We start from the raw sequence: 24,834 nt of genomic DNA on the forward strand, positions 1-24,834 counted from the left end.
TTCATTGTAAAACATTGTTTCCCATGCTTACAGAGGGTAGGGTAGGCAATTAAGGTCACAGTTAAAACTTAGGACACTTAAGAGGACTTTCTACTGACTCTGAAAAATACCAAAAGAAAGATGCCCAGTGTCCTTGCTCATCTGCGTGAACGTGCCTTAGGCATGCTGCAAGGAGGCATGAGGACTGCAGTTGTGGCCAGGGCAATACATTTCAATGTCTGTACTGTGAGACACCTAAGTGTTACAGGGAGACAGGACGGACAGCTGATCGTCCTCGCAGTGGCAGACCACGAGTAACAACACCTGCACAGGATCGGTACATCCGAACATCACACCTGCGGGACAGGTACAGGATGGCAACAACAAATGCCTGAGTTACAACAGGAATGCACAATCCCTCCATCAGTGCTCAGACTGTCTGCAATAGGCTGAGAGAGGCTGGACTGAGGGCTTGTAGGCATGTTGTAAGGCAGGTCGTCACCAGACATCACCGGCAACAACGTTGCCTATGGGGACAAACCCACCGTAGCTGGACCAGACAGGACTGGCAAACATTGCTCTTCACTGACGAATCGCGGGTGATGGTCAGATTCGCGTTCATCGCCGAAGGAATGACCGTTACACCGAGGCCTGTACTTTGGATCGATTTGGAAGTGGAGGGTCCGTCATGGTCTGGCGTGGTGTGTCACAGCATCATCGGACTGAGCTTGTTGTCATTGCAGGCAATCTCAACGCTGTGCGTTACAGGGAACACATCCTCCTCCCTCATGTGGTATCCTTCCTACAGGCTCATCCTGACATGACCCTCCAGCATGACAATGCCACCAGCCGTTACTGCTCGTTCTGTTCGTGATTTCCTGCAAGACAGGAATGTCAGTGTTCTGCATTGGCCAGCGAAGAGCCCGGATCTCAATCCCATTGAGCACGTCTGGGACCCGTTGGATTGGAGGCTGAGGGCTAGGGCCATTCCCCTCAGAAATGTCGGGGAACTTGCAGGTGCCTTGGTGGAAGAGTGGGGTAACATCTCACAGCAATAACTGGCAAATCTGGTGCAGTCCATGAGGAGGAGATGCACTGCAGTACTTAATGCAGCTGGTGGCCACACCAGATACTGACAGTTACTTTGGATTTGACCCCCCCTTTGTTCAGGGACACATTATTCCATTTATGTTAGTCACATGTCTGTGGAACTTGTTCAATTTATGTCTCAGTTGTTGAATCTTGTTATGTTCATAAAAATATTTACACATGTTAAGTTTGCTGGAAATAAACGCAGTTGACAGTGAGAGGACGTATCTTTTTTTTGTTGAGTTTATATAACCAAACCTATAAAGTAAAATGCAACATATATTTATTGCCAGTTATGTATAAACTGTAACATTGATTTATCCTGCAATATGTCGTTCAATTGGCCATATTCATCTTTGTCTTGTATTGCCTCTTCATAAGCAAGATGATATTTATTTGGATGAGTGATGTCTTCGCTAGCTGCAAAGTAAAAATGGATTATATTGTAAAAATGTATGAATGTTCTTTTAGATTTTTTGTCTTAATGGAAATATTCACCAATTTTGAATGTTATATTGTGTTAGTGCATCTCTGAGAGACGTTCTATTGATTCCCAGGGTAATTTCATGTTTTCATGTCTTCATGTGTATCTGTTCAAGCAGGCAAAAATCCGTCCAGTATGATATGGCACCGTGATAAAGTCTCTCTCACTACACAGAAAGTTAATAGGAATATGACTTTTAGATCTCAAAAACGTCTATCATACATGTCTGATTTCAATACTGGCCGATGTCATAACGTAGGAGGTTGTCTTCTCTCGAATGAGCCATTGACCATATTTTTTGCGATATTCCAACCTCGAGAAATGTGTAGTTTAACAGAAAATCCACCACATTTCTCCTATTTGTCTGCCTCTTCAGTCCAGGGTGCATTGCATGGTGCCGTTGCATGGCCATTGTGAATGTCAGACTCCACTCTGCGAGGCACATCGATCTGCAGGTTGAACATGTTTTGATTGTAGACTCCAAAATTGATAATGCAGTTTGTTTAGGCGGTTTTACAGCTACTGTAGCTACTTCACATGCTGATATTTACTTTGGTATTAATGTGTGTAGCTAACGACTATAGAGAGAGCATTGCATTATGGGTTTTGTAGTCGACTTGAGCTGGAACAGATTTCCACCAAGATTTGTACATGTTGCTACCAACTTTATTATATATAACGACAAAATTAAACGTTTGTTCACAAGAAAGATTGTTCTCACATATTAGTGTTAGCAGTGTGTAGCAGATTACAGAAAGTCATCTCTCTCTCTATGTGTGTGTTTAGCATCTCTCTCTCGTTAAAACAGCCACAGAGCATTTCCCAGGAGAGGAGGGTAAAAATAGCACAAACTGAGCTTGTTCCATACATCAAATAACAAGGATTCTCTTTAACTATGTGCTTTTGGCAGCTGTGGTCCTTTTCACAGTGATTAGCTGTTTTTCCCTTTGAAAAATAAATAGTTAGATTTCACCATTGCGCAGCTTATTCATGAACCCACAGAAAAAAGCCCATATTCCTCTGAGTAAAACAAAACCAAGGACAAATCACTGGTTTTAGAACAGCAAATTATTTGGTAAATGTAAAGGGAACTTGCATTTACAGGATTGTTGGGTGTCCGTGCAAAAGGGTTACACACTCTTAAATTGCAAGAGATACAATTAACTTTGGTGTATTGACCATGTAGTTTAACTACTGTGTTAGTAACAAACATACACACCGAATAGTTAACTATTTTTTATATTTAAATATGAAATAATTTAACAACTCATTGATTGAGAGAATGAGGGAAAATTGCAATAGCTGTCTCAAAACACAGGCACTCATCCTGCTTGCTAACTGTATGCTCACACACACACGCACGCACGCACGCACGCACACGCACACACACACACACACACACACACACACACACACACACACACACACACACACACACACACACACACACACACACACACACACACACACACACACACACACACACACACACACACACACACACACACACACACACACACACACACACACACATCAGAGAATACAAGAAGATGGCCATCTGGCTGATATGAAAACTGAGCTTTTTAAGTTGTCTCCTTGTTCGTTTTCTTCTGTCTTGTCAAAGGCTCCAAGAGACGACAGCAGAACAAACAAGTGACAGAGGGAATGAGGGAAGCGCTGGCACCAAACAAAACGCTGTACTAGCCTGGAAATTAACCAACACCCAAATAACCCACAACACTGGACAGGGTGGCTACCTTACTGAGAGGGCACAGACAACATGATAACAGATCAGTTTAACAAACAAAAACACACTTACCATCCTTATCAGCTCTCCGGAAAATCTGTTAAGACAAAATAGGAGCTCTGCATTAGCGAAGGGTCACGTGAAAAGTGTCAAGACATGAAACATGATAAAACATGGCAAAAAAGGTCAATGATACCATAACGCCTAAAAAGATACTAGCTACAGACACGGAGACAGTAAATAAGCCTGCCTGAATGGTTGGTTAAGAGTAAGTGAAAACCCAGTGTAGTCTTGTTTAAAAAGCCTGACCACAATGTGCACTCATGTGTGTAATAGCACAGTTAAGGCTGCAGGGTAGAGTAAGAAAAAGCATTCGTTTGTCACTGGAAAAGCAGTATTCACACCAGTTTAAAACACTAATATATTTTCTGTAACCATTTTTATATCTGGTGGGGGAAACATATTCATGTGTTGTTTCTTTCTATGCTTTTGAAAGCGGTGAGTGCATTTCATCCATGAATGAGCTTAATTAACAGTATAAAATACTGTGTATACTGTAAGTGTTTGTCCTTCGTGCGTTTGTTGATACTATCTATTTGCTTCACCAGATTGATGAGCACTTGAGTAGTTTTAATAAAAACAAATCAGGAGTAAATAATTGACCATGAAAATGGACATGTGACTTAGAGAACACACCATACATTACTACGGCTTTATGATGTGACTGCAGATGCTTGAAGCCTTTATAACGAGTCTGTGCCATGTTTATCTTTGGCATCTGAGGGTGAAGTAAGCTGAGCAAAACGTCTTGGGAACCATTTCAGATCAATACCACAATCTTCCACTCCACCTGAAAGGCACTGCTAGAGCACTATTGAAATCATTTAGAAGTGATGGTGTTTGCTGAGCTTAATCGTTTATATCTTCTGCTATCGGAGAATTTCTTTGCGATTACAAAGATCAGGGAAAGGAGATCATTTTGAGATCAAACACAAGAGGTGGATGAAATAGTCAGGTTTGAGAGAGAGAGAGAGAGAGAGAGAGAGAGAGAGAGAGAGAGAGAGAGAGAGAGAGAGAGAGAGAGAGAGAGAGAGAGAGAGAGAGAGACAGAGAGAGAGAGAGAGAGAGAGAGATAAATAAGGATTGGGGAAATTAGATGGGGAGAGAGAAAGAATTGCAGGTTGACATTTATTGGGATGAGTCTTGTCCTGGAGGCAGAACTGAGAGATTTCCGCTAGATGGGCCAGCTGCTAAGTCAAAATTGGCTTCATTTTAGATTAGGGTTAGGCATTAGGGTTAGCAGTGTGGTTAATGTTAGGGTTAAGGTTAGGTTTAAAATCAGATTTTATGACTTTGTGGCTGTGCCAGTTAGTGACCACTCTGCAGAGCTGCCTCAAGAACAAGATTCATGATGTAAAACACTAATGTGCAAAATAAATACAGGTACCTACTCTCCAGAAAGACTCATCCTCATTGACACAACTAGAAGAGGTGCATTAAAATATTACATATTGTGCAAAATGTAAAGCACAATTAAAGCAACAGAAGTGGGGAATAATATGATAAAGGTGGCAGACGTTTGTGTATAGAATTGGCCAATTTGGTGTTGAGGGGCTCGTCTGATCATCCATTTGTCAGGCCTACCAGCATGGTGTCACATAATGTAGGTGACCCAATTTCACTTCGTTTCAGATAACAAAACATATTTGACAAAAAAAGGGGACAAACACCAAATGCACACACTGCTCCTCTAAAATATATAGAATGAAAATGACATCAAAGAGTATCACTTACTAAGACAAGTATAAGACAACTAGAGCAGCTCAGTTCCCAGGGGCCAGGGTGTGGTTTGCTACTGTTATCCAGCGGTTGGAACTGGTTCAGGGAACAGAACTGAAAACCGTAAAATATTTTTTACAGAAGAACAGAACCGAGAATGAAAGTGATCAATACTGTTCAAGAACAGAACAGTTATTATGCAGCCTACTTAGCCTCAATCACTTTTTATAGCTACTGTTACTACAGGCCCCCTGGGCCATATACAGCATTCCTCACTGAGTTCTCTGAAATCCTATCGGACCTTGTAGTCATGGAAGATAATATTCAAATTTTTGGTGCCTTCAATATTCACATGGAAAAGTGCACAGAACCAATCCAAAAGGCTTTCAGAGCCACCATCGACTCAGTGGGTTTTGTCCAACTTGTCTCCGAACCTACGCATTGCCACAGTCATACCCTGGAATAAATATTGTGGATCTAAATGTTTTTCCTCATATTCCTGGACTATCGGAACACCATCTTATTACGTTTGCAATCGCAAGAAACAATCTGCTCAGACCCCAACCAAGGATTATAAAAAGCTGCACTTTAAATTCTCGGACAACCCAAAGATTCCTAGATGCCCTTCCAGACTTCTCCCACCTACCCAAGGTTGGAGTTAAAACATCAGTTAACCTCCTAACCAAGGATCTAAATTTAACCTTGTGTAATATCCTCTAAAAACAAAAAACATTTGTCACAAGAAATTAGCTCCCTGGTATACAGAAAATACCCGAGCCCTGAAGCAAGCTCCCAGAAAATTTAAACAGAAATGACGCTGAATAAAAACAATCCAAAATGTATTTTTGATACAGTCGCAAAGCTAACTAAAAAGCAGCATTCCCCAAGTCCAAGAGAAGATGGCCTTCACTTTTACAGTGATGTATTCATGAACTTCTTCGACGAAAAGATCATGATCATTAGAAAGCAAATTGCGGATTCCTCTTTGAATCTGCGTATTTCTCCAAAACAAATGTCTTGAGTTTAGACAGAACTGCCAGGACCTAAGATAAATGGAGACACTCAAGTTTTTTAAATCCTGTATCTCTTGACACATTCACAAACCTTCCAGTTGCCTACTGGACCCGATTCCAACTAAACCACTGAAAGAGTTACTTCCTGTTCTTGACCCTTCTATGTTGAACATAATAAACGCCTCCCTATCCTCCGGATGCGTACCAAACTCACTAAAAGTGTCAGTAATAAACGCCTCCCTATCCTCCGGATGCGAACCAAACTCACTAAAAGTGGCAGTAATAAAGCCTCTCCTGAAAAAAGCCAAACCATGACCTGGAAAATGAAAAGGTAATAATGAGAGACAGAGGAAAAGAATGAGAGACATGACAAACAATAAGCAAGAAAATTTGTGAGAAAGAGCGAGGCACAGAATGGTGGGAACAGGGCGAGAGAGAGAGAGGCAGTGTTCTCCCTGACTTTTTTCCTCATTAAGAATGGATGGATCTGTTTTCCCTAGGCAGTCACTGATGTGTGGAGTAGGGGTGTGGAGGAGAGAAGAAAGGAGAATAATGGGGCTGTAAGAAATACTGTACAAAGAACAGATACTGTGAGTTTTCTCTTCTAATCAGATGGGTTTTTCAATACTCACATACCTTTAAATATACAGTAGGTCCTGGAAGTCTCAAGTTTTTGCTATAACGAGTTAGAATACCTAATGATAAGCTGTAGACATTACTAATACCAAGAGAGTTGTCATCTATATTTTTCGTAGCTGCCCACCACAAACCAATGCTGCCATTAAGACCACACTCAACACAAGCAATAAGCAAACAAGAACAGAGGAAGGGTTTCTCATGGCTGTGGATTTTAATGCAGGGAAACTGAAATCTATTTTACCTCATTTTTCACCAGCATGTCACCTGTGCAACCAGAGGTGACAAACTCTAGATCACCTTTCTCCACACACAGAAACACATACAGAAACCCTCCCTTTGGAAAATCAGACCATAACTCTATCCTCCTGCTTACAAGCAAAAACTCAAAACAGGTACTACCAGTAACTATCTTGCACTGACTCTATGCACACTCACTGGACTCTACTCACAAACTCACACATACTTATACTTACACCCCAACACACACCCTACATACGGCCACACACACATAACATGTGCAAACATGCATACTGACACCACACGCACTTTCACACTCACCACATACCATGCATTCAGACCCCTTGACCTTTTCCACATTTTGTTATGTTACAGCTTTATTCCATGTATAAAATGATTTTTTTCTTCATCAATCTACACACAATACCTCATAATGAAAAAGCGAAAACAGGTTTTTAGAAATATTATTTATATTTATTATTTACATTTACATAAGTACATCAGTACATTCACATTCGCATAAGTATTCAGACCATTTGCTATGAGACTTGAAATTGAGCTCAGGTGCATCCTTTCCATTGATCATCCAACAGATGTTTCTTCACCTTGATTGTCGTCCACCTGTGGTAAATTCAATTGATTGGACATGATTTTGAAAGGCACACACAGATAAAAAACCAAGCCACGAGGTCGAACAAATTGTCCGTAGAGCTCCGAGACAGGATTGTGTCTAGGCACAGATCTGGGGAAGGGTACCAAAAAATATCTGAAGCATTGAAGGTCCCCAAGAAAACAGTGGCCTCCATCATTCTTAAATTGAAGAAGTTTGGAACCACCAAGACTCTTCCTAAAGTTCCTCTGTGGAGATGGGAGGACCTTCCAGAAGGACAACCATCTCAGCAGCACTCTACCAATCAGGCATTTATGGTTGTGACCAGACAGAAGCCAAGTCTCTGATTGTCCTTGAGCCTGGACTTAAACCCGATTGAACATCGCTGGAGAGACCTGAAAATAGCTATGCAGATCTGCAGAGAAGAATGGGCGAAACTCCCTGAATACAGGTGTGCCAAGCTTGTAGTGTCATGCCCAAGAAGACCCAAGGCTGTAATCTCTGCCAAAGATGCTTCAACAAAGTACGGAGTAAAGGGTCTGAATACTTATGTAAATGTGATATTTCAGTTTTTTAATTTTATTTGAATTTCTAAAAACCTGTTTTTGCATTGTCATTATGGGGTATTGTGTGCAGATTGTTGACGAAAAAAAAAAAAATCTATTTTAGAATAAGGCTGCAACGTAACAAAATGTGGAAAAAGTCAAGGGGTCTGAATACTTTCCGAATGCACTCTCCACTGCTGCTACTGTCTATTAACTATCCTGTTCACTTTATCCCTACCTATATGTACATACAATAGCTACCTCAATTACCACGTACCCCTGCACATCGACTCGGTAGTGGTATTCCCTGTAAATAGCCAGGTTATTTTATTTTTTACTCGTTATTGTTATTCACTGTGTATTTATTCCTCATATTTTTGTTTTTTATCTTTAACTCTGCATTGTTGGAAAATAACACGTAAGTAAGCATTTCACTGTTCTACACCAGCATGTGACAAATATATATATATTTTTTAAATCCTGGCACATAGCAAGCAATAAATAATATTAATTAATACCATATGTTTGTCCTTCAAAAAGAGATAACATGCAATTAAAGCAAGTAGTAAAGTCTGGTATGGCTGAGGCTAAAAACGGTGCAAATGACAACAACATTTACATTTCATGGCCAATAATCCAACTAAAATCTTCTGTAAATGTCACTTGCTGGATCTATATGGACAGTTTAATTAAAAACCTTCAATAATCACCTCTAAGTCACTCACAGAGCTAGAATGTCCTAGAGCAATACACTACATTGACAGGCAAATGCAGAAGCAAACTACATTGCTAATACTGTATATCTAGTATACTGTATGAGGCTGCATTGTCATTCAGTGTACACTAGGTGCAGTCAAGACTTTATACAGTATCAGCTGTGCAATTTATTGTGAACTTAAAAGTGGGCTCAGCAGAGAATGTCTGGTTTTAAATGGCCACCCTGTACAACTCTGTCTCTCTCACTTTCATATACTGAGTACTCTCTCTCCCCTCACCTCACTCTCTTTTTCTCTTGCTCTCTCTCATGCGCGCGTGCGCACACGCACGCACGCACACACACACACACCACAGTCACAGTCACACACACACCACAGTCACAGTCACACACACACACACACACACACACACACACACACACACACACACACACACACACCACAGTCACAGTCACACACACACACACACACACACACACACACACACACACACACACACACACACACACACACACCACAGTCACACACACACCACAGTCACACACATACACACCACAGTCACAGTCACACACACCCACTAGGATACTTCTACTCCTCTGGTCTCCTATAATCAGTTTCCATGCACCACTTCTTTATCATCTTATCTGGGTCTGGGTCTTGGTCTAAAAGTGAACTAGTTTCTCTCACTCTCAGGTTTGTTTTATCCATTAAAGCAATATGTAGATCCCTAGAGAAACGAGCATCAGATACACATAAGGCAATTATGACTAATACTATGGCAACACTTTGACCTATTAAATCAACACTGCTGAGACCAGCTTCAGCAGCCTACCCGACAGTGTAGGCTAATTGCTGGGTACACTGCAAAAGCATAATAAATTATAAAAAATAAGATATGACTGTCAAAGATGTGCTAGTGCATGGTAAAGACAAGATGTCTGACTATGAGTCATATATTAATCTATAGCTCTTTATAAGATTTTTAATTAAGACAACATTTAAAGATGCACTATGCAGAAATCCCTCTGCCATTTCCTGGTTGTTAATTTTCTAATAGTTTGCCTAATTTCAGTTTGTGACAAAACAAGCAAGTATAGTTTAAAGAATCATTGCACCTAAACCTCTGTCAAATATATTTTTCACGACTAAAAATATTGTATTTTCAGCTGTTTGAAGCTGGTGTACAAAACTGAAGGTAAAAGACCAAAAACGTAACTTAAGAACAGGAAGCATAGAATTAGCGCACCTATAAAATATCTACCACTTCTTAAACTTGATTTCAATAAGAATGACAAATCTATAAATCCCATTTCTATGTGAATTTGTCCGGGTCTCTCAAACAGTTGCTCATTGTACCTTTAAATTACTGTATATGCATGCTGTGGAATCAAAGGCCAATTATGTAACAAACTGCACACATGTTTTTTTAAAATGTAACCTTTATTTAACTAGGCAACAAAATTAATAACAATTTCTAATTTACAATGACGGCCTACCCCGGCCAAACCTGGACGACGTTGGGCCAATTGTGCGCCGCCCTACGGGACTCCCAATCACTGTCAGATGTGATACATATTCTAGGATGTATAGCCTATAAAACACCACTCAAATGTGGGGGGACGTAACTCCGAGTAGCCTATTTGATTTGTTTATGGGTGCTTAGAATTATTCCACTATTTATGAAAAATATGGGCCAGATAGGCCTACTGATTACAGAGAAACTTTATTTTCAAGATATTTATAGTGAGTGCATGTGTATTCAGAGAAGCTAGAATTAATGTACAGTATTTGCACAACATTGAGGATGATCTTTGAGCGTAAGTGCGCACTGAATTAAAATGGGACTTTCTCCCGCAAACTATTCCACCTCAGCTACCATATTAACGAATCATGTGCAGGTAAGATATCTGGTAACCCTACAATCAAGTTAGCGATACCTACATCCAATATAACAGAGATGCCTTTCCGTGGCTCTGGTGCGAAGAACTGCTCTTGGGCAACCGACGCCTCCTCCTTCGCGTATTCCCGGGTAGAGATGCTTTTGTTGTCGCTCATCTTGGTGACTATCCAGCGGACGAGCCCGTCAATTGCACCGGGCTGGGCGCCGCTGTTTCCGGACTGTGCAGCCGTTGCTGACTCGCTGTCCTGGTCCACGGGTTTTGGTTGCTCTTTGCTGTCTTGAGCCCGGAGTTTCGGTTGTTCTTTTTGGAGCAGTTTGTGGACACCGTCCCTGCAGTAGCGCGCTGCTTGCTCACACATCCTTTTGCACCAGAGCGTTCATGCTGAGCGCTATGGGGCCAATCCCTCCCTCCTCTCTTACATCATCATCGACCCTCCGAACATCTCCGAAAACACACCTCTCCTCAACATCACTTCAAACTTTAAGAGGGTTAGTGGACTATTCCAGGTGACTGTCTGTTGATGCCGTGGCAATATTCGATTAGACTAATCAGCATCTTGCCTGATACAGGTCTACTTGCTTAAATATATGAGAAGTTATTGTAAAGAAATGTAAGTAAACGTGTTGAGAGACATTGTACAAAGTGGACTGAAGCACCATGAATTAAGTTAAAGAAAAGTATATGAGTCCTTACAACACTACCTCTAACAGATCTCTATCAGTTGTGGGGCAAATTAATCAAGTCACTAGCTAACTACGTTTCCATTAGGATAGTGGCATGGTTGAGTGGGGTGGTGTCACCCAGTGTTTGTGGTTCATTAATTACGCCACTGATTAGGCCCCCTGTTGCATTCATAATCTCTGCTAGATGAAAAGTTTGGCCGATGATGATCAGAGACATTGGGCCTCACCATAGAGCGCAGAATTCCCCACCTACATGTTTCATCTGAGCCCCTCTAAATTTTGAGGAATGTCCCTCATTACTAGTGTGTGATGTGTGCAACTATAAAGGCCCATGCAGGATAACCTTTGTGAGTTGAAAGACTCCCTGGTCCTGCCCTTTTGAGAGAGGTGATTAAGTCATTCCAGGCCCCTCTCTTTAATTAGCCAAATCCACCAGAGTAGGAAGAATGCTCTGCCTTTAGAAATATTTAGATATAATTATTGCCATTTTAATGTGTGGCATACAACTGCATATGGAAATCCTCCACAGCAGTTGAGGAGGAACCCATTCTTAGAGGAAGTCTTGCCTCAGGCGACTAGAAGTGCATCCATCCGCCTCTGGTCTCTTGACAGAAGGCCTGATGCCCAGCAGAGCACAGCCAGTCAGACCTGGCTGGGTTACACTAAATGGATCTCAACAGGACTTCTGTTTATGTGACTCTGGTTACTTGAGCTTCATCTGCCTCATTGCTACCCTACACAGATCAGGCAAACAAGCCCAATACAGGCAGCCCAGCATACACAGGCCTCTCCTGTGGTCAGGCCCAGATAGATGTGATGCCCCTTAGCAAAGAGCTCGGAGCGTTCCATAGAGGAGAGAGAGAGCTCCTTCACTGGATCATCTTATCTGTCTACTCTGATTACAGTTCAGCTGCATCATAACTGCTAGCCAGTTTCAAACCGACAATCATAAACACATGTCCTTTCTGTCAAAACTGTTCATCCTCTTCTGGTCACCGTCTTCTATTGAGACCGCACAAGATAAGGGTATCAAGAACAATCTGATCATTTAACAAGCCCATCAAATAGACCCACAGGCTATGCAGTGGGGGTGGGAGGGAGACATACAGTGGGAAAGTGGTGGTTATGCCATGCATCCCTATTGAGCCGATAGCCTACACAGCACAGCCCACAGTACTAAGTTAGTTCTGGCAGAGGGACTGCTTGACACGGCAGCAAAGAAACAGGGGATTCATGATCCTGTGAAAAATGAAAGAACAATTTGAATTCCGTGGTTAGGAAAAAGAGCCAATATATGTACGTGTGTCTGTACAATGCCCTCCCACTCCCTCATTAAAGCTCTCCTACTCACCAGATTAAAAGCTCTGCCAGGAGACTTCAAACCCCTGCGCAATATTTAAATATGAAAGAATTTAACAACTCATTGATTGAGAGAATGAGGGAAAATTGCAATAGTTATCTGTCCCAAAACACAGGCACTCATCCTGCTTGCTAACTGTATGCTCTCACACACACACACACACACTCGCTCTCTCTCGTTCTGACACACCTATTCAACTGCTGTTTATGCAAATTGAAACTCTTTTTATATTTCATGCATCTTGAACACCCATCCTGTTCCCACAAATGAATGTAGGAAGTCACTGGTGCTGACACATAATGATTGCTATTTGGAAGAGTAAGTGCTCTCCCTAGTGGCTCTGAGAGGGACATGATCTAGAAGAGATAAAATCCAACAGAGCTGATACGATAGACCATTTCTGCTATAAATATATTTATTATTTAGTCTCACAATGTATAAATCTCCTAAGGCTTTATAAATAGGACAACAACACATTCTTATTTGTAAAATCAATAACTAAATGTGATTACTGTAGCCTACTGATTTAAAACACATTCAACAAATATGATTCTGTGCTAAAAGTACAAATGTAAGTGCAACAGAAGAAAAACACCCATCTATATGATATTTATTAGCTTGACATTTGCTTAAAACTATATCAGTGTGGAGTAAACATATTGTAGTATCAACCACATTGTGCATTGGACTGTAGATACTGTATAGAAGAGGTTCACCCTCCTCTAGGAGGTCTTGTCCCTCTGGGCCAGCTCAGGGCAGTAGCCCTTCAGGTAGAAGACCCAGGAGATGCTCTGGCCGTGGCCCTCGGAGCGCGGGCTGGAGATGGTCAGCTTACCACTGCAGGGCCCTCGGGAGCCAGGGGGAGGCCCCTCGAACATAACAAGAATGTTGTGGGTCTTCTTGGACCGGATGGTCTCCACGCCCTTCACAGTGAAGGATGGGCTGTCCACCTGGAAGGAGAAGGCTGTGGTCTGGACAAACACATTCTTAAAGGGGATGGACACGCTGGATCCGGCACGGATGGTGAAGGGGCCCTGGGCTTTGGGAGGGGTGCAGCACCCAAAGAGAGGGAACATGTATTCTCCTCCAAACCCTGAGGAGAGAGTGAGCATGCCACGGATCTCTCCCAACTGACAGGGCTCAAAGTAAACCTCCAGGCTGATGTCTGTGCCTGCCTGGTAGCCAGCTGCAGCGTTGATGTTCTTCTCCACAATGAAGTCAGGACTGTCCGTCTAAGAGAGATATCATATCATCAGAGACATCATTTTATGATCATGCATTCCCCGAGATAAAGACAACAGATTTCCAGGTAACAGTGGTCATCAAGCATGAGCAGTGTGCCTGGATGTTTGGGTAAATGATTGCAGGTGGATCCAATACCTTGCAGGCATACTCTGCCTTGACGCGGGAGTAGTTGGTAAACTTGGCAGAGACGGAGTGTCCGCTGCCCAGCGGAGCACGGAAGTAGAGCGGTTTCTCATGCGACGCTGGCAGGGCTTTCAGCAACAGCTCATAGTGGAAGTAGCCCAACTCTCCATTATGAAGAATGAGACGAGCAGTGGATTCGCCCGCACGCAGCGGCTGGTACTCAAATGAAAGAGTGGCCTGCGATTGAAATAAAACCAAACAAAAATGGAACAATCAAGCATTATTTTGATACAGTGTATATGCTTAGGAAAAGCAATCATAGTCAAGATAATAGATGAAGTCAGGTGCGTGTAGACCCACCTTGGAGAGTGCAGGCGTAGAGAGCTGTGGAGGCACACTGACGTCTGGGCTGCGGCACTCAGCACTGAAGAACAGGCTAATGGGGAGGGGGTTCTCCACCCTGACAGAGGCAGAGGCTGTCTGGCGCACTGGAGTCACCATTTCTATGGTGCTGATGACACCCGGCGCTGTGGCCTTGAAGTTCAGGTAGTAGAACAGGTACTCCCCTGTAGACTCATTACGGAATGTCACCTGGAGGGCAGGGAGTAGAGGAGGACAGGACACATATGGTTAAATACAAAGTCAACTTGGAACACAGGTGCCTTTGGCATTCTTCATCTATGTGTAGGTAGCAGGGTAGAGTAATGATCTGGGTTTTGCAATCTAAACATACAGTACCTGAAGATAGATAGCATTCTCCTGTATGCATTTATAATGTAGATCTCCACTCACCTTGGCGTTGTACTGGCCCTCCTTGTAAGTGAAGAAGGAGACCTTGTAGTCCCTCTTGGCCAGAGCTGGTACATCCAGATAGTCCAGGCCCTTCAGCGACACAGTGCTGTCTGGCCTCTCTGGCTTCATGATCTCCACTACAGCACGGAACCTGCACACAGAACAGCTTAACACTGGCAGCTAACAAAATTGTGGCAACGTATTAGGAGTGTAGTGTGACAGTGGTAGAATCAGTAAGAATCAGATAGACGTCCTGCTAAAGTAGTAGAATGGTGGTACCTCTGAGGTTTGGAGAGCCAGTTCTGGACGGGAACCATCTCAGTGTACTGGGTCTTGGAGGGCATCTCGTGGGTGATGGTGGCTACAGCCTTGGGGGCCTCAGCAGTGCCATGCAGAGTGTAGAGCATGCCTGTCCCATCTGGAAAGGAGAAGAATACAGAGCCCTGGAAGAGGCACAGGAGGACAGTAGGGTCAAGCAACAGAGACAAATCACAGGATGCATCTATAGTACATAATGCAATAATATGCTGTATCATATGAACATACTATTTGACTAAAACTAAAATATGTTAATTGTCGGCAACAATAATAATTTGCCATCCTATTCAAGGTTCTTCACACTACAAATATGCTCAGTCTGTTCTAGAGCCAAGAAAGCGCTGCAGTGAAAGTGTCTCACCAGATGCTTCTTGCCATCGGCGGTCGTGACCATGGGTTTGTATGTGATCTCGTAGGCCTTGTTCTGCTGGTAGGGCTCAATGATGAAGGAGGGAGGGCCACTCCAGTGCTCCCCCTCCATCACAGGCTTCAGAGTCCAGCGCTGGTTGGTGCGGTTGGACAGGGTCAGTGACTGGATGTGCTGACAGCGCACCTGACACACAAAATGCAACACCTGTGAAGAATGAGACGGGTAGAGAAAGGGGAACAAGCGATAGGAAACAATCATTATTAAACACAGGTCTCATTTTCTATGCAGGTTTTGGGTTTATATTGTGCACATGCACATATTAAAGAGATTTCCAAGCAGCCTCACCTCTTTGGTGACCGGGGGTAGGATACAGGAGCCTGCCAGGGTGAGTTTGATGGGCTTGGCTCCTTCTATAGAGCAGGGAAGGTCATCATATCTCAGCTCATGGCTCAGCTCCACAGGGGAAAAGGTCACCTCAAAAGGCACCTCCATGCCGGGGCAGATGTAGCCTTCTACAGGGGTGATGGAGAAGTCTCTGCCAAACCTCTTCATTTCCCACTGGAACCTGACACAGTCACAAGGATGGATACATCAATACAACGGATGCTAGATAATGGCCATTATTACCTATTGTATAAGTATGTAGCAGTAACATAGCATACGTTTACATTTTTATGACCATCAATAATAGGAGAGCATACAGTATCTAATAAAGTATTCAACTTTATCATTGACTGACATCGGTTCAATTATTTGAATTCCATTTATTTCGGGGGTTTCTGAGCTCAATGCGCAGTTTCTCTACAGAAATCAGATCAAGCCCCAACTGTGTGATGTAATATGGCGTTGAAGTTTCAAACAGGCCAATATTCTACATAGTTTAGTGCAGAAAACGTGGTAATTAACTACATAATCCATTACGTGCCTACTTGTCCGGTCTGTGTGGGCCCAGAGATGGAGAGATGAGAGAAAAACGTGCGCTCGAGAGGGATAGAGAGCAGTTGCCTCGCAAGGTACACTACATGACCAAAAGTATGTGGACACCTGCTCGTCGAACATCTCATTCCAAAATCATGGGCATTAATATGGAGATGGTCACCAGTTTGCTGCTATAACAGCCTCCACTCTTCTGGGAAGGCTTTCCACTAGATGTTGGAACTTTGCTGCTGGGACTTGCTTCCATTCAGCCACAAGAGCATAAGTGAGGTCGTGCACTGATGTTGGGAGATTAAGCCTGGCTCGCAGTCGGCGTTTCAATTCATCCCAAAGGTGTTCGATGGGGTTGAGGTCAGGGCTCTGTGCAGCTCCTGATTCATCACTCCAGAGAACGAGTTTCCACTGCTCCAGAGTCCAACGGCAGCGAGCTTTACACCATTCCATCCGACACTTGGCATTGCACATGGTCATCTTAGGCTTGTGTGCGGCAGCTCGGCCATGGAAACCCATTTCATGAAGCTCCCAAAGAACAGTTCTTGTGCTGACGTTGTTTTCAGAGGCAGCTTGGAAATCGGTAGTAAGTGTTGCAACTGAGGACAGACTAATTTTACGCACTACGCACTTCAGCACTCGCCGGTCTGGTTCTGTGAGCTTGTGTGGCCTACTACTTCGCTGCTGAGCTGTTGTTGCTTCTAGATGTTTCCACTTCACAATAACAGCCCTTACAGTTGACCGGGGCAGCTCTAGCAGGGCAGAAATTGAACGAACTGACTTGTTGGAAAGGTGGCATTGAGCTCTTCAGTAAGGCCATTCTACTGCCAATGTTTGTCTATGGAGATTGCATGTCTGTGTGCTCGATTTTAAACACCTGTCAGAAATGGGTGTGGCCTAAAATAGCCAAATTCACTAATTTAAAGGGGTGTCCACATACTTTTGTATATATAGTATATCTCTACCTGAAAATACATGATCTAACTGATGATCTAACTGATTGATAGTTGGTATTCAGCAGTCATATACACTGAGTATACCATTAGTAACACATTCTTAATATTGAGTTGCATTCTCCCATTTGCCCTCGTCAGGGCATGGACTCTACAAGGTGTCGAAAGCATTCCACAGGGATGCTGGCCCATGTTGTGCGTGAAAAACCATCAGCGTTGCAGTTCTTGACACAAACTGGTGTGGCTAGCATCTACTACCTTACCCAATTTAAAGGTACTTAAATCCTTTGTCTTGCCGGTTCACCCTCTGAATGGCACATATATTTGCTCCCGAGTGGCGCAGCAGTCTAAGGCACTACATCTCAGTGCTAGAGGCATCCCACCAGGCCCTGGTTTGATTCCAGGCTGTATCACAACTGGCCGTGATTGGGAGTCCCGTAGGGCGGCACACAATTGGCCCAGCGTCCTTAGGGTTTGGCCAGGGTAGGCCGTCATTGTATATAAGAATTTGTTCTTAACTGACTTGCCTAGTTAAATAAAGGTTCAATAAAAATAAAATAAATATACGCAATCAATATCTCAATTGTCTCAAGGCTTAAAAATCCTTCTTTAAGTGACATCAATAAGGGATCATAACCTTCACTTGGATTCACCTGGTCAGTCTATGTCATGGAAACAGCAGGTGTTCTTCATGTTTTATAAGTATGCCTTATTTACTTAGAAGAACTGTTAAACTAGTGATGTCAGACAGCATAGAAAGAAGCTCTAGAGATGAGATGACTTAGAATGAAATAATTAAGTAATCAAATAAAACAAATGTAATATACACAACTGAAATATTTTATTAAAGTAAAGTAATGTGAATAAATTATGGTTATTAAGTGATAAGCAGTAATAGGCAGTCACTACGATCATGGGACACATTTTTTTAATGCTGTGTTGTTACAGAATTCAACCCAGATAGTGCATAGTGCAAAACTTAAAAAAATAAACCGTGATTGTTTTGTAATAATTTAATCGAAACCGAATGAACCTCAAAAAGCACTAATCACTCAGTATTAATGTCAGAGTACCTACCTGGCTCCGATGTCTCCAGTGTTCTGCATGATGATGCGTCTTGTGACCTTGCAGCGCTGAGCCACAGCTCCAAAGGGCAGGTAGTCCTGGTCCAGCTTGACCTCCACTCCCTGACAGCAGCCCTTCAGTACCAGCAGGGGGCGAACCGTGCCCAGACACTCAAACTGCAGCTCTGACGTGAAGGGAGCCATGCGCTGCCTGGGAGAGAACAGCACCTCCACCAGACAGCGGCCCCCAAACGGCTTCAGGGTCACCTCACCTGGCGGGTTCACTGACAGCACCTACGGTACAGGAGAGGAACACGTCTCATCACACTCACATCTAGAATGGCAACCCCATGAAAAGGAACAGTCTTTTTGGCTCAACTGTATTCTCTTTATCGATTAATTCTGAGCAAAATATACATTAATCTAGCAACTGTACTATTGTGTGTCAGTGAGAGGGAATAGTGTCAGTGGTGTGGAGGTGGCTGTGAGGCGTACCCTGGAGTCCAGCAGAGTGTGTACAGTAGAGCTGAGTAGCAGGGAGAAAGTTAGAGAGGAGTGGCTGTTGTTCACCAGGGGAATCACCTTCCTGATCTTCTGACCAATCTGCAGAGCCCCCAGATTCACCAGCTTGTGTCTGGGGTCCTCAAAGTCAACCTGGTAGCAGGAAGTTCACAGGGGAGGTATGCATAAAGACACACACAAGCATGAACACACACACACGCAAGCTCCCACACACGCACTCCTCACCTTCATCTCAATGCCTTGACCTAGGATCTCGACCATCTGCTTGGCACAGTCATTGATCTCGAAGACCACTCTTTCATGGTAGCGCATGGCCTCCCGTGGGTAAAAGGTGATGGGCACCTCCATGGACCCACCAGGGGGCAGCACCTCTGGCTGGAAGCCCACCTCCAGGAATGGGGTGTTGGAGAACTGACAATCTAGACTGGAGAGGACAATAACCTGCTATGGCAGCTCCCTCAATGAGAAACATTGATATATAAAGTATGCCTTTCCCTGTAAGTGCAGTGAGGCCTTTTTCATTACATTTCATTTAGGTAGTTTGAGAGGAAATTAAATGGTCTGACAGCGAGCCTGATAATGGAAAAATGCTGTTTTGTTTAGGTTTTGAAGTTGTCGCTCAAACACAGGCAAAGTGCCAGACAACCTATCAGCTGGTACCTGATCCCTCTCTCTCCCTTGTTGCTTATGATCAGTGTATGTGTGGCTGGCACCATCCCTGCACAGTAGATAAAGCTCATTCCAAAGTTGTGTTTCGAGAAGGAGAAATCCAGGCCAGGGGCAACCGCTGAACCAAGGATGGAGCAGCTGAACACAGGCCCGTTCTTAATCTGAAGAGAAGGGAGAGAGAGAAAGAGAGACGGAATCATTCATAGATTGGAATCATACACACAGTAGATATAAGGAGGAAAAGGGAGAGCAAAGATGCTAAGATGAGATGCTCACCTTGATGTTGAGGCCCACGTCTTTGAGCACACACTTCTGCAGGGGGAAGAATGTGACAATACAGCGGCTTTGTCTGCCCACCTCAACACTCCCCTTGTCTGTCTCCACCTTTAGGTGGCGCTGCATCTCCGCCGAGCCCCATAACTCATACTGAACATCCAGACTGAACTTCCCCAGGTTGGACACTAAGAAGGTACACAATGTTGTATCACTGAGCTCCACCTGAACAAGGACAAAAAGCAAAAGGAAGAGAACAAAATGTAATTATAAAACTCAAACAGGGCAAAGGGGAGAAAAAGTACCTCTGAATTTGCATGAGTTTTGTACTTCACACAACAAAGGTTTAAGGGGAGTTCGGTGTATAATTAGCCTTTCTGAGTCTTAAGCTTTGAAGTGGACATTTCTCACTTGTTTGAAGTCCACCTGATGATAACAGTTGCCTGGAGACAGCTCGGTGACGCCTCCCTCGGTGCTCTCACACTGCACACAGGCATTCATGCTGTAACCCTCTGCCTTGATGTTCATATTGAGGGGCTGGACCTTCCCCTTCACCTGGACCAGCAGGTTAAAGGTCACCACTCCATCTTGTGTCGGGGTGAAAGACACAAACACAGGGAACCTGCAAGACACCAGGAGAGAGAGGATGTTTTGTGTCAAGGGTATCACTCTGACAATATAGTAACTATAACTACAGACAGTCCCTCTTAGGCTGATACACCATTCTATTAAATTAGATTCATGGGTATCACCGATGAAGTTGAGTTACACACCTGTCTTTAGGTGGCACCACCCCCTCCATGGGCTCCAGCTGCAGGCTGTCCAGGAAGGCCTCTGAGTAACGGGACGTTTCCTTAATGAAGAACTGAAAGGGCTGATTCTCTCCATTCAGCAGATACACTGTTTGGTGAGCCTTGTGTCCTACAGAGACATATTCACAGAAACATGTTGTCACAACAAATGTTCACAGGTTAAGACTGATGTTGTGTTTAGGATAATGTTATTAAGAATGATCTCATATGATAATGATTGTAGTGCAGTGGGTATTTTCTACCTTAGTTGCTTTATTGCACTTACCCACTAGCAGGTTTCCCAGGTTAAGATGGGCATGGTCCATGTAGACAACAGGCTCACTAGCTGTTCCAACGAGCAGGAAGGGCACAGACAGGTTCTGATCTGGGATCAGGAAGGTCCAGAATGACTCCACTGTATCTGGCTCCTGGGCCTGGAACTCAAAAGATACCTGCAGCGGGAAGAATTAGAGATTTTACAGCTGACATTTTCTCCCAGTAAAATAGTAAAACAGCAGAGAACAGGGTTCGCTGGAGCTGCATTAAAAGCAGTAAGAGTAGCTGACATTTTATCAGTGATCAAGGACCTCAAAGTGAAGCACAATATACACAAGCCATACCTCTACTTTTTTCCCAGGCTGAATGGAGTTATTGGGTGTGAGACATTGGAAAGGGGAGGCACCTGCATCCTCACATCTCCAGATAAAGGAGTAAGGCTTGTTGGTGGGGTTTACAATGCTGAACTGCCTGTATGGGGGGAAAAGATACAATGAAATATACTATTCAAAAGTAGTGAACATGTTTTTGGCTTGAGTGATCAAGCTACAACCCACCTAAGGATGGAGGAGCCAATGCCCACAGATCTGAACTCTATGACCCTAGTGTTGGGGTCCAGGGGGGCCCTGGGCAGGGCCCCATGAGGACCACGCAGTTCTGGGTTACGTCTGTTTCCACTGATGTAGTCTGAGTCCTCCAGGTGGAAGTGGCAGTAGGGCAGTAAACTGCGACCACACACCACCATGGTGGGGCTCTGCTCATCTTTCAGGTTTGGGATGCTGTCATAAAACACACACATAAATACAATATTTGAGATGATGAAAGTGCGAAAGCACACATCAAAAATTCACTCCGCCTTGATTTGTAAGTGTATGTCTATGTTCCTAATCCTGACCTGCAGACCAGCCTGGCCTCACACTCTGCTACCTCGAAGGGGGAGAATTTGATCCTGAAGGTCTGGGTGGCTCCAGGGCTGATGATACCTACACTGGGCTCCACGGAGAAGGGTGGCAGGTCTGGGTCACCCAGCATCAGGCATGACACGCTCTCCAAAGAGCTGGCAGGTCTCACCCCTAATCTACTGCTCTGACAGGAGCGAGGGCTAACGTCTGGAAATATAGAGCACAGATCATGTCAGTTACAAGGTCTGCTGATATACAGTACATACAGTATATTGATAGCATATTTTTACATTTTCCCTCAAAACCAGAAGGCAGTGTCTGAAAGTTACCTCCATGATCAAAGTTGACACCTTTTCCATATCTGTCCATTAGGACCTGCCATGAGTACTCCAGCTTCACACTGCCTTTGTTCACCATCTGGAGCCTGCACACCATGGGACATGATGAAAATTAGAGGAACTAAAATTATATAATTTGTATTTCTGACTTACATATGAAAGGCACAGAAACCCAAATAGACATTAACTTACTGGAATATTCTGGTCTGATAGAGCAGTGTGTCCTTGAAGCGGATGGTCTCTGCGTTGCAGGTGAACTTAGCATAATCACACACAGCACTGATGCGCAGCTCCGTCTCCCTGAATGACTTCTCTACTACAGAATGGACTGGCTCTGGGTCTGTCTCAATCACCTGGGGACAGACAGGACACACACAATTTAATATTGAGCTCTCTATCAGTGTTTAAATTGAATTGCCTCTCATTCCTTCATGGGTCATTATACACATAAATACAGTGCAAGTAAAGCTTCTGGATAAATAAAATGTGTTTCCATTTTATAAATTAAAAAAAGATCATGAAAGATTCTGCTTTATCCCAGCTGTTTTATGACTGGGCGGTCAGTCACAGATATTTGGGTGACTTCACCTTCTTCTTTGTAGGCTGTTGACTGCCCACTTGTTTTCCAGAGTCGACCCACTTGACGGTCCTGAGGCGGTCGTCCCAGTCTGGCACCTGGTCCACTGGCTGCTGGAACACCACTCTGCACAGCTTACACTTCACAGGCTGGGCGATCAGCACCACGGGCTGCTCTGAACAGAAGGTCACGGTCACCTCCTTGGCACAGCCTGCATGGAGGTGGCCCACCTGGGGGGAGAAGGAGACTTGGGGGCCATCGGCGGGCCACTCGAACCTCAGCACGTTATTGCTGCTCAGGTTGGTCATGGTGAAGGTCTCCTGGTAGGGCCTGGACACGTCACAGTCTCCAAAGAACAGCAGGTCCCCCTTACCTGGGTACAAAATACAAGGGAGGGACACATATTCAACTAAGGGCCTGAAGTAGTGGAAAACATGCACACCTTTGCTGTATCATTCTAAAAAGCTTTGAGGCCTTACCATCTGGTGAGTACTCCTTTTGCTGAGCCTTGCTGTTGATGTTGTCCAGGGAGATGACGTCATGGTAGCCCTCCCCCAGCAGCCGCACCACTGTCTCCTCATACTGGTTGTCCACCACTAGGAGGCGCATGTTGGCCTCGAAGCTCTGAGCCACCACGGGACTAAACTCCACCTCAAACTCCGCCTGCTGACCGCCTAACAGCACCAACGAGACAGTGTGCGCCATCTGTCTCTCTAAGGGGAGAGGAAGGATGGATAGGATGAACTTTACATTACTATACAGTGTCTCTACACAGTGTCTCTGCTGGTTTTCTCATGGACCAGTTGTATACTGTACCAACCTGTCCCGACCTCTGCATCTATCTGTGATGAGGAGATGTTGCTGCAGATGGTGTTGGGAGCAGCTCTCAAAGTGAACACCCCCATCTTATCCAGAAGATCAATGTGAATCTGCAAAGCAGTCAAATAATGCCAATGTATAAACAGCACTGTTCCAAAAACGTAATATAAACAGAGGATGTTCTAACCTGAGCGGGTACATTGACATCATTCTTCAGCACCAGGGGCAGGGTCTGGGCCCGGCCCACCAGCAGACGTTTGAACTGCAGCAGAGGGTGTCCACGGCTGGTCCTCAGGACTGGTCTCAGAATAGTCACACTGGGCAGATTGCCATCACCCATCAGATCAAACACCAACACCTTGGACTTGGCCATGGGTTGCAGACTAGGAAATACAGGAGAGTGAATGATGAGAGAAAAGTTTACCCACACACACAGGTATGCACACACACACACACACACACACACACGTACCTGGTAGCTCCCTCCAGGGTGGCCTCAAATACAGCATGGTAGGTCTGCATGGTTTGAGGGGCGAAGGTGATGATGGCAAAGGCATGAGAGTGACTGGGTATAGAAAGCCTGCCAGGCGTCAACTCAAACACCTCCGTGCTACGCACTGATATCTGTAACAGACAAACAGTCACTGTTCGCCCTGCTGCCTTACAGCCTACAAACACAATCAATATCTGTTTCATAAACATGTTCATCAGAAAACCACCCATACCTTCGTAAGGACAGGTTTAACTGCGAGGCTCAGCTCGCAGGGCACCTTGCCGTTGTTGGTGAGGCGGAAGCGTGCTTTGGCCGGGCGACCCACCAGAACATTATTGAAAACAAATTTGTTCTCATCCTGGATATAGATGCCCATGGAATCACGGAATTGCTCACAGTACAACATGGTGCTGGTCTTGCAGATACGGTGCTCCTCAAAAATAGAGGCAATGTCTTTGTATGCAATCCCTGTAGAAAAAAACAGACATTTGGAAATATTTCAAACTTTTTTAACAAATCAAAAACTGAAAAATTGGGCGTGCAAAATTATTCAGCCCCCTTAAGTTAATACTTTGTAGCGTCACCTTTTGCTGCGATTAC

At 44.1% G+C, this 24,834-nt stretch overlaps 2 protein-coding genes across 4 annotated transcripts in view; both read right to left on the bottom strand.

Annotated features, from left to right (window-relative positions):
* LOC109889337 (N-terminal EF-hand calcium-binding protein 2-like) overlaps window positions 1-11,216 on the bottom strand; it is a 122,341-nt gene extending 111,125 nt beyond the window's left edge. The window contains exons 1-2 of one of the 2 annotated variants that reach the window (XM_020480697.2): window positions 10,780-11,216; window positions 3,372-3,396 (exon numbers count right to left, since the gene is read on the bottom strand). In XM_020480697.2, the coding sequence (XP_020336286.1) occupies window positions 3,372-3,396; window positions 10,780-11,097 (343 nt within the window). In that variant the 5' untranslated portion in view covers window positions 11,098-11,216. The remainder of the gene's footprint in view (window positions 1-3,371; window positions 3,397-10,779) is intronic. The other variant, XM_031822756.1, reaches the window with a different exon arrangement.
* A 1,963-nt stretch (window positions 11,217-13,179) lies between these two features.
* hydin (HYDIN axonemal central pair apparatus protein) overlaps window positions 13,180-24,834 on the bottom strand; it is a 67,219-nt gene continuing 55,564 nt past the window's right edge. For both annotated transcript variants that reach the window (XM_020480698.2, XM_031822757.1), the window contains exons 60-85: window positions 24,467-24,702; window positions 24,214-24,365; window positions 23,929-24,124; window positions 23,743-23,851; window positions 23,402-23,635; window positions 22,934-23,295; window positions 22,538-22,698; window positions 22,337-22,431; window positions 22,001-22,214; window positions 21,663-21,884; window positions 21,450-21,576; window positions 21,116-21,281; window positions 20,812-20,959; window positions 20,450-20,660; window positions 20,042-20,263; window positions 19,757-19,926; window positions 19,322-19,520; window positions 19,070-19,228; window positions 18,588-18,868; window positions 15,976-16,195; window positions 15,622-15,834; window positions 15,222-15,385; window positions 14,943-15,093; window positions 14,511-14,741; window positions 14,163-14,387; window positions 13,180-14,014 (exon numbers count right to left, since the gene is read on the bottom strand). In XM_020480698.2, coding sequence (XP_020336287.1) covers window positions 13,505-14,014; window positions 14,163-14,387; window positions 14,511-14,741; window positions 14,943-15,093; window positions 15,222-15,385; window positions 15,622-15,834; window positions 15,976-16,195; window positions 18,588-18,868; window positions 19,070-19,228; window positions 19,322-19,520; window positions 19,757-19,926; window positions 20,042-20,263; window positions 20,450-20,660; window positions 20,812-20,959; window positions 21,116-21,281; window positions 21,450-21,576; window positions 21,663-21,884; window positions 22,001-22,214; window positions 22,337-22,431; window positions 22,538-22,698; window positions 22,934-23,295; window positions 23,402-23,635; window positions 23,743-23,851; window positions 23,929-24,124; window positions 24,214-24,365; window positions 24,467-24,702 — 5,378 coding nt within the window. In that variant the 3' untranslated portion in view covers window positions 13,180-13,504. The remainder of the gene's footprint in view (window positions 14,015-14,162; window positions 14,388-14,510; window positions 14,742-14,942; window positions 15,094-15,221; window positions 15,386-15,621; window positions 15,835-15,975; window positions 16,196-18,587; window positions 18,869-19,069; window positions 19,229-19,321; window positions 19,521-19,756; window positions 19,927-20,041; window positions 20,264-20,449; window positions 20,661-20,811; window positions 20,960-21,115; window positions 21,282-21,449; window positions 21,577-21,662; window positions 21,885-22,000; window positions 22,215-22,336; window positions 22,432-22,537; window positions 22,699-22,933; window positions 23,296-23,401; window positions 23,636-23,742; window positions 23,852-23,928; window positions 24,125-24,213; window positions 24,366-24,466; window positions 24,703-24,834) is intronic.

Source organism: Oncorhynchus kisutch, linkage group LG4 (genome assembly GCF_002021735.2).
Source record: "Oncorhynchus kisutch isolate 150728-3 linkage group LG4, Okis_V2, whole genome shotgun sequence".
Lineage (NCBI taxonomy): Eukaryota > Metazoa > Chordata > Actinopteri > Salmoniformes > Salmonidae > Oncorhynchus > Oncorhynchus kisutch.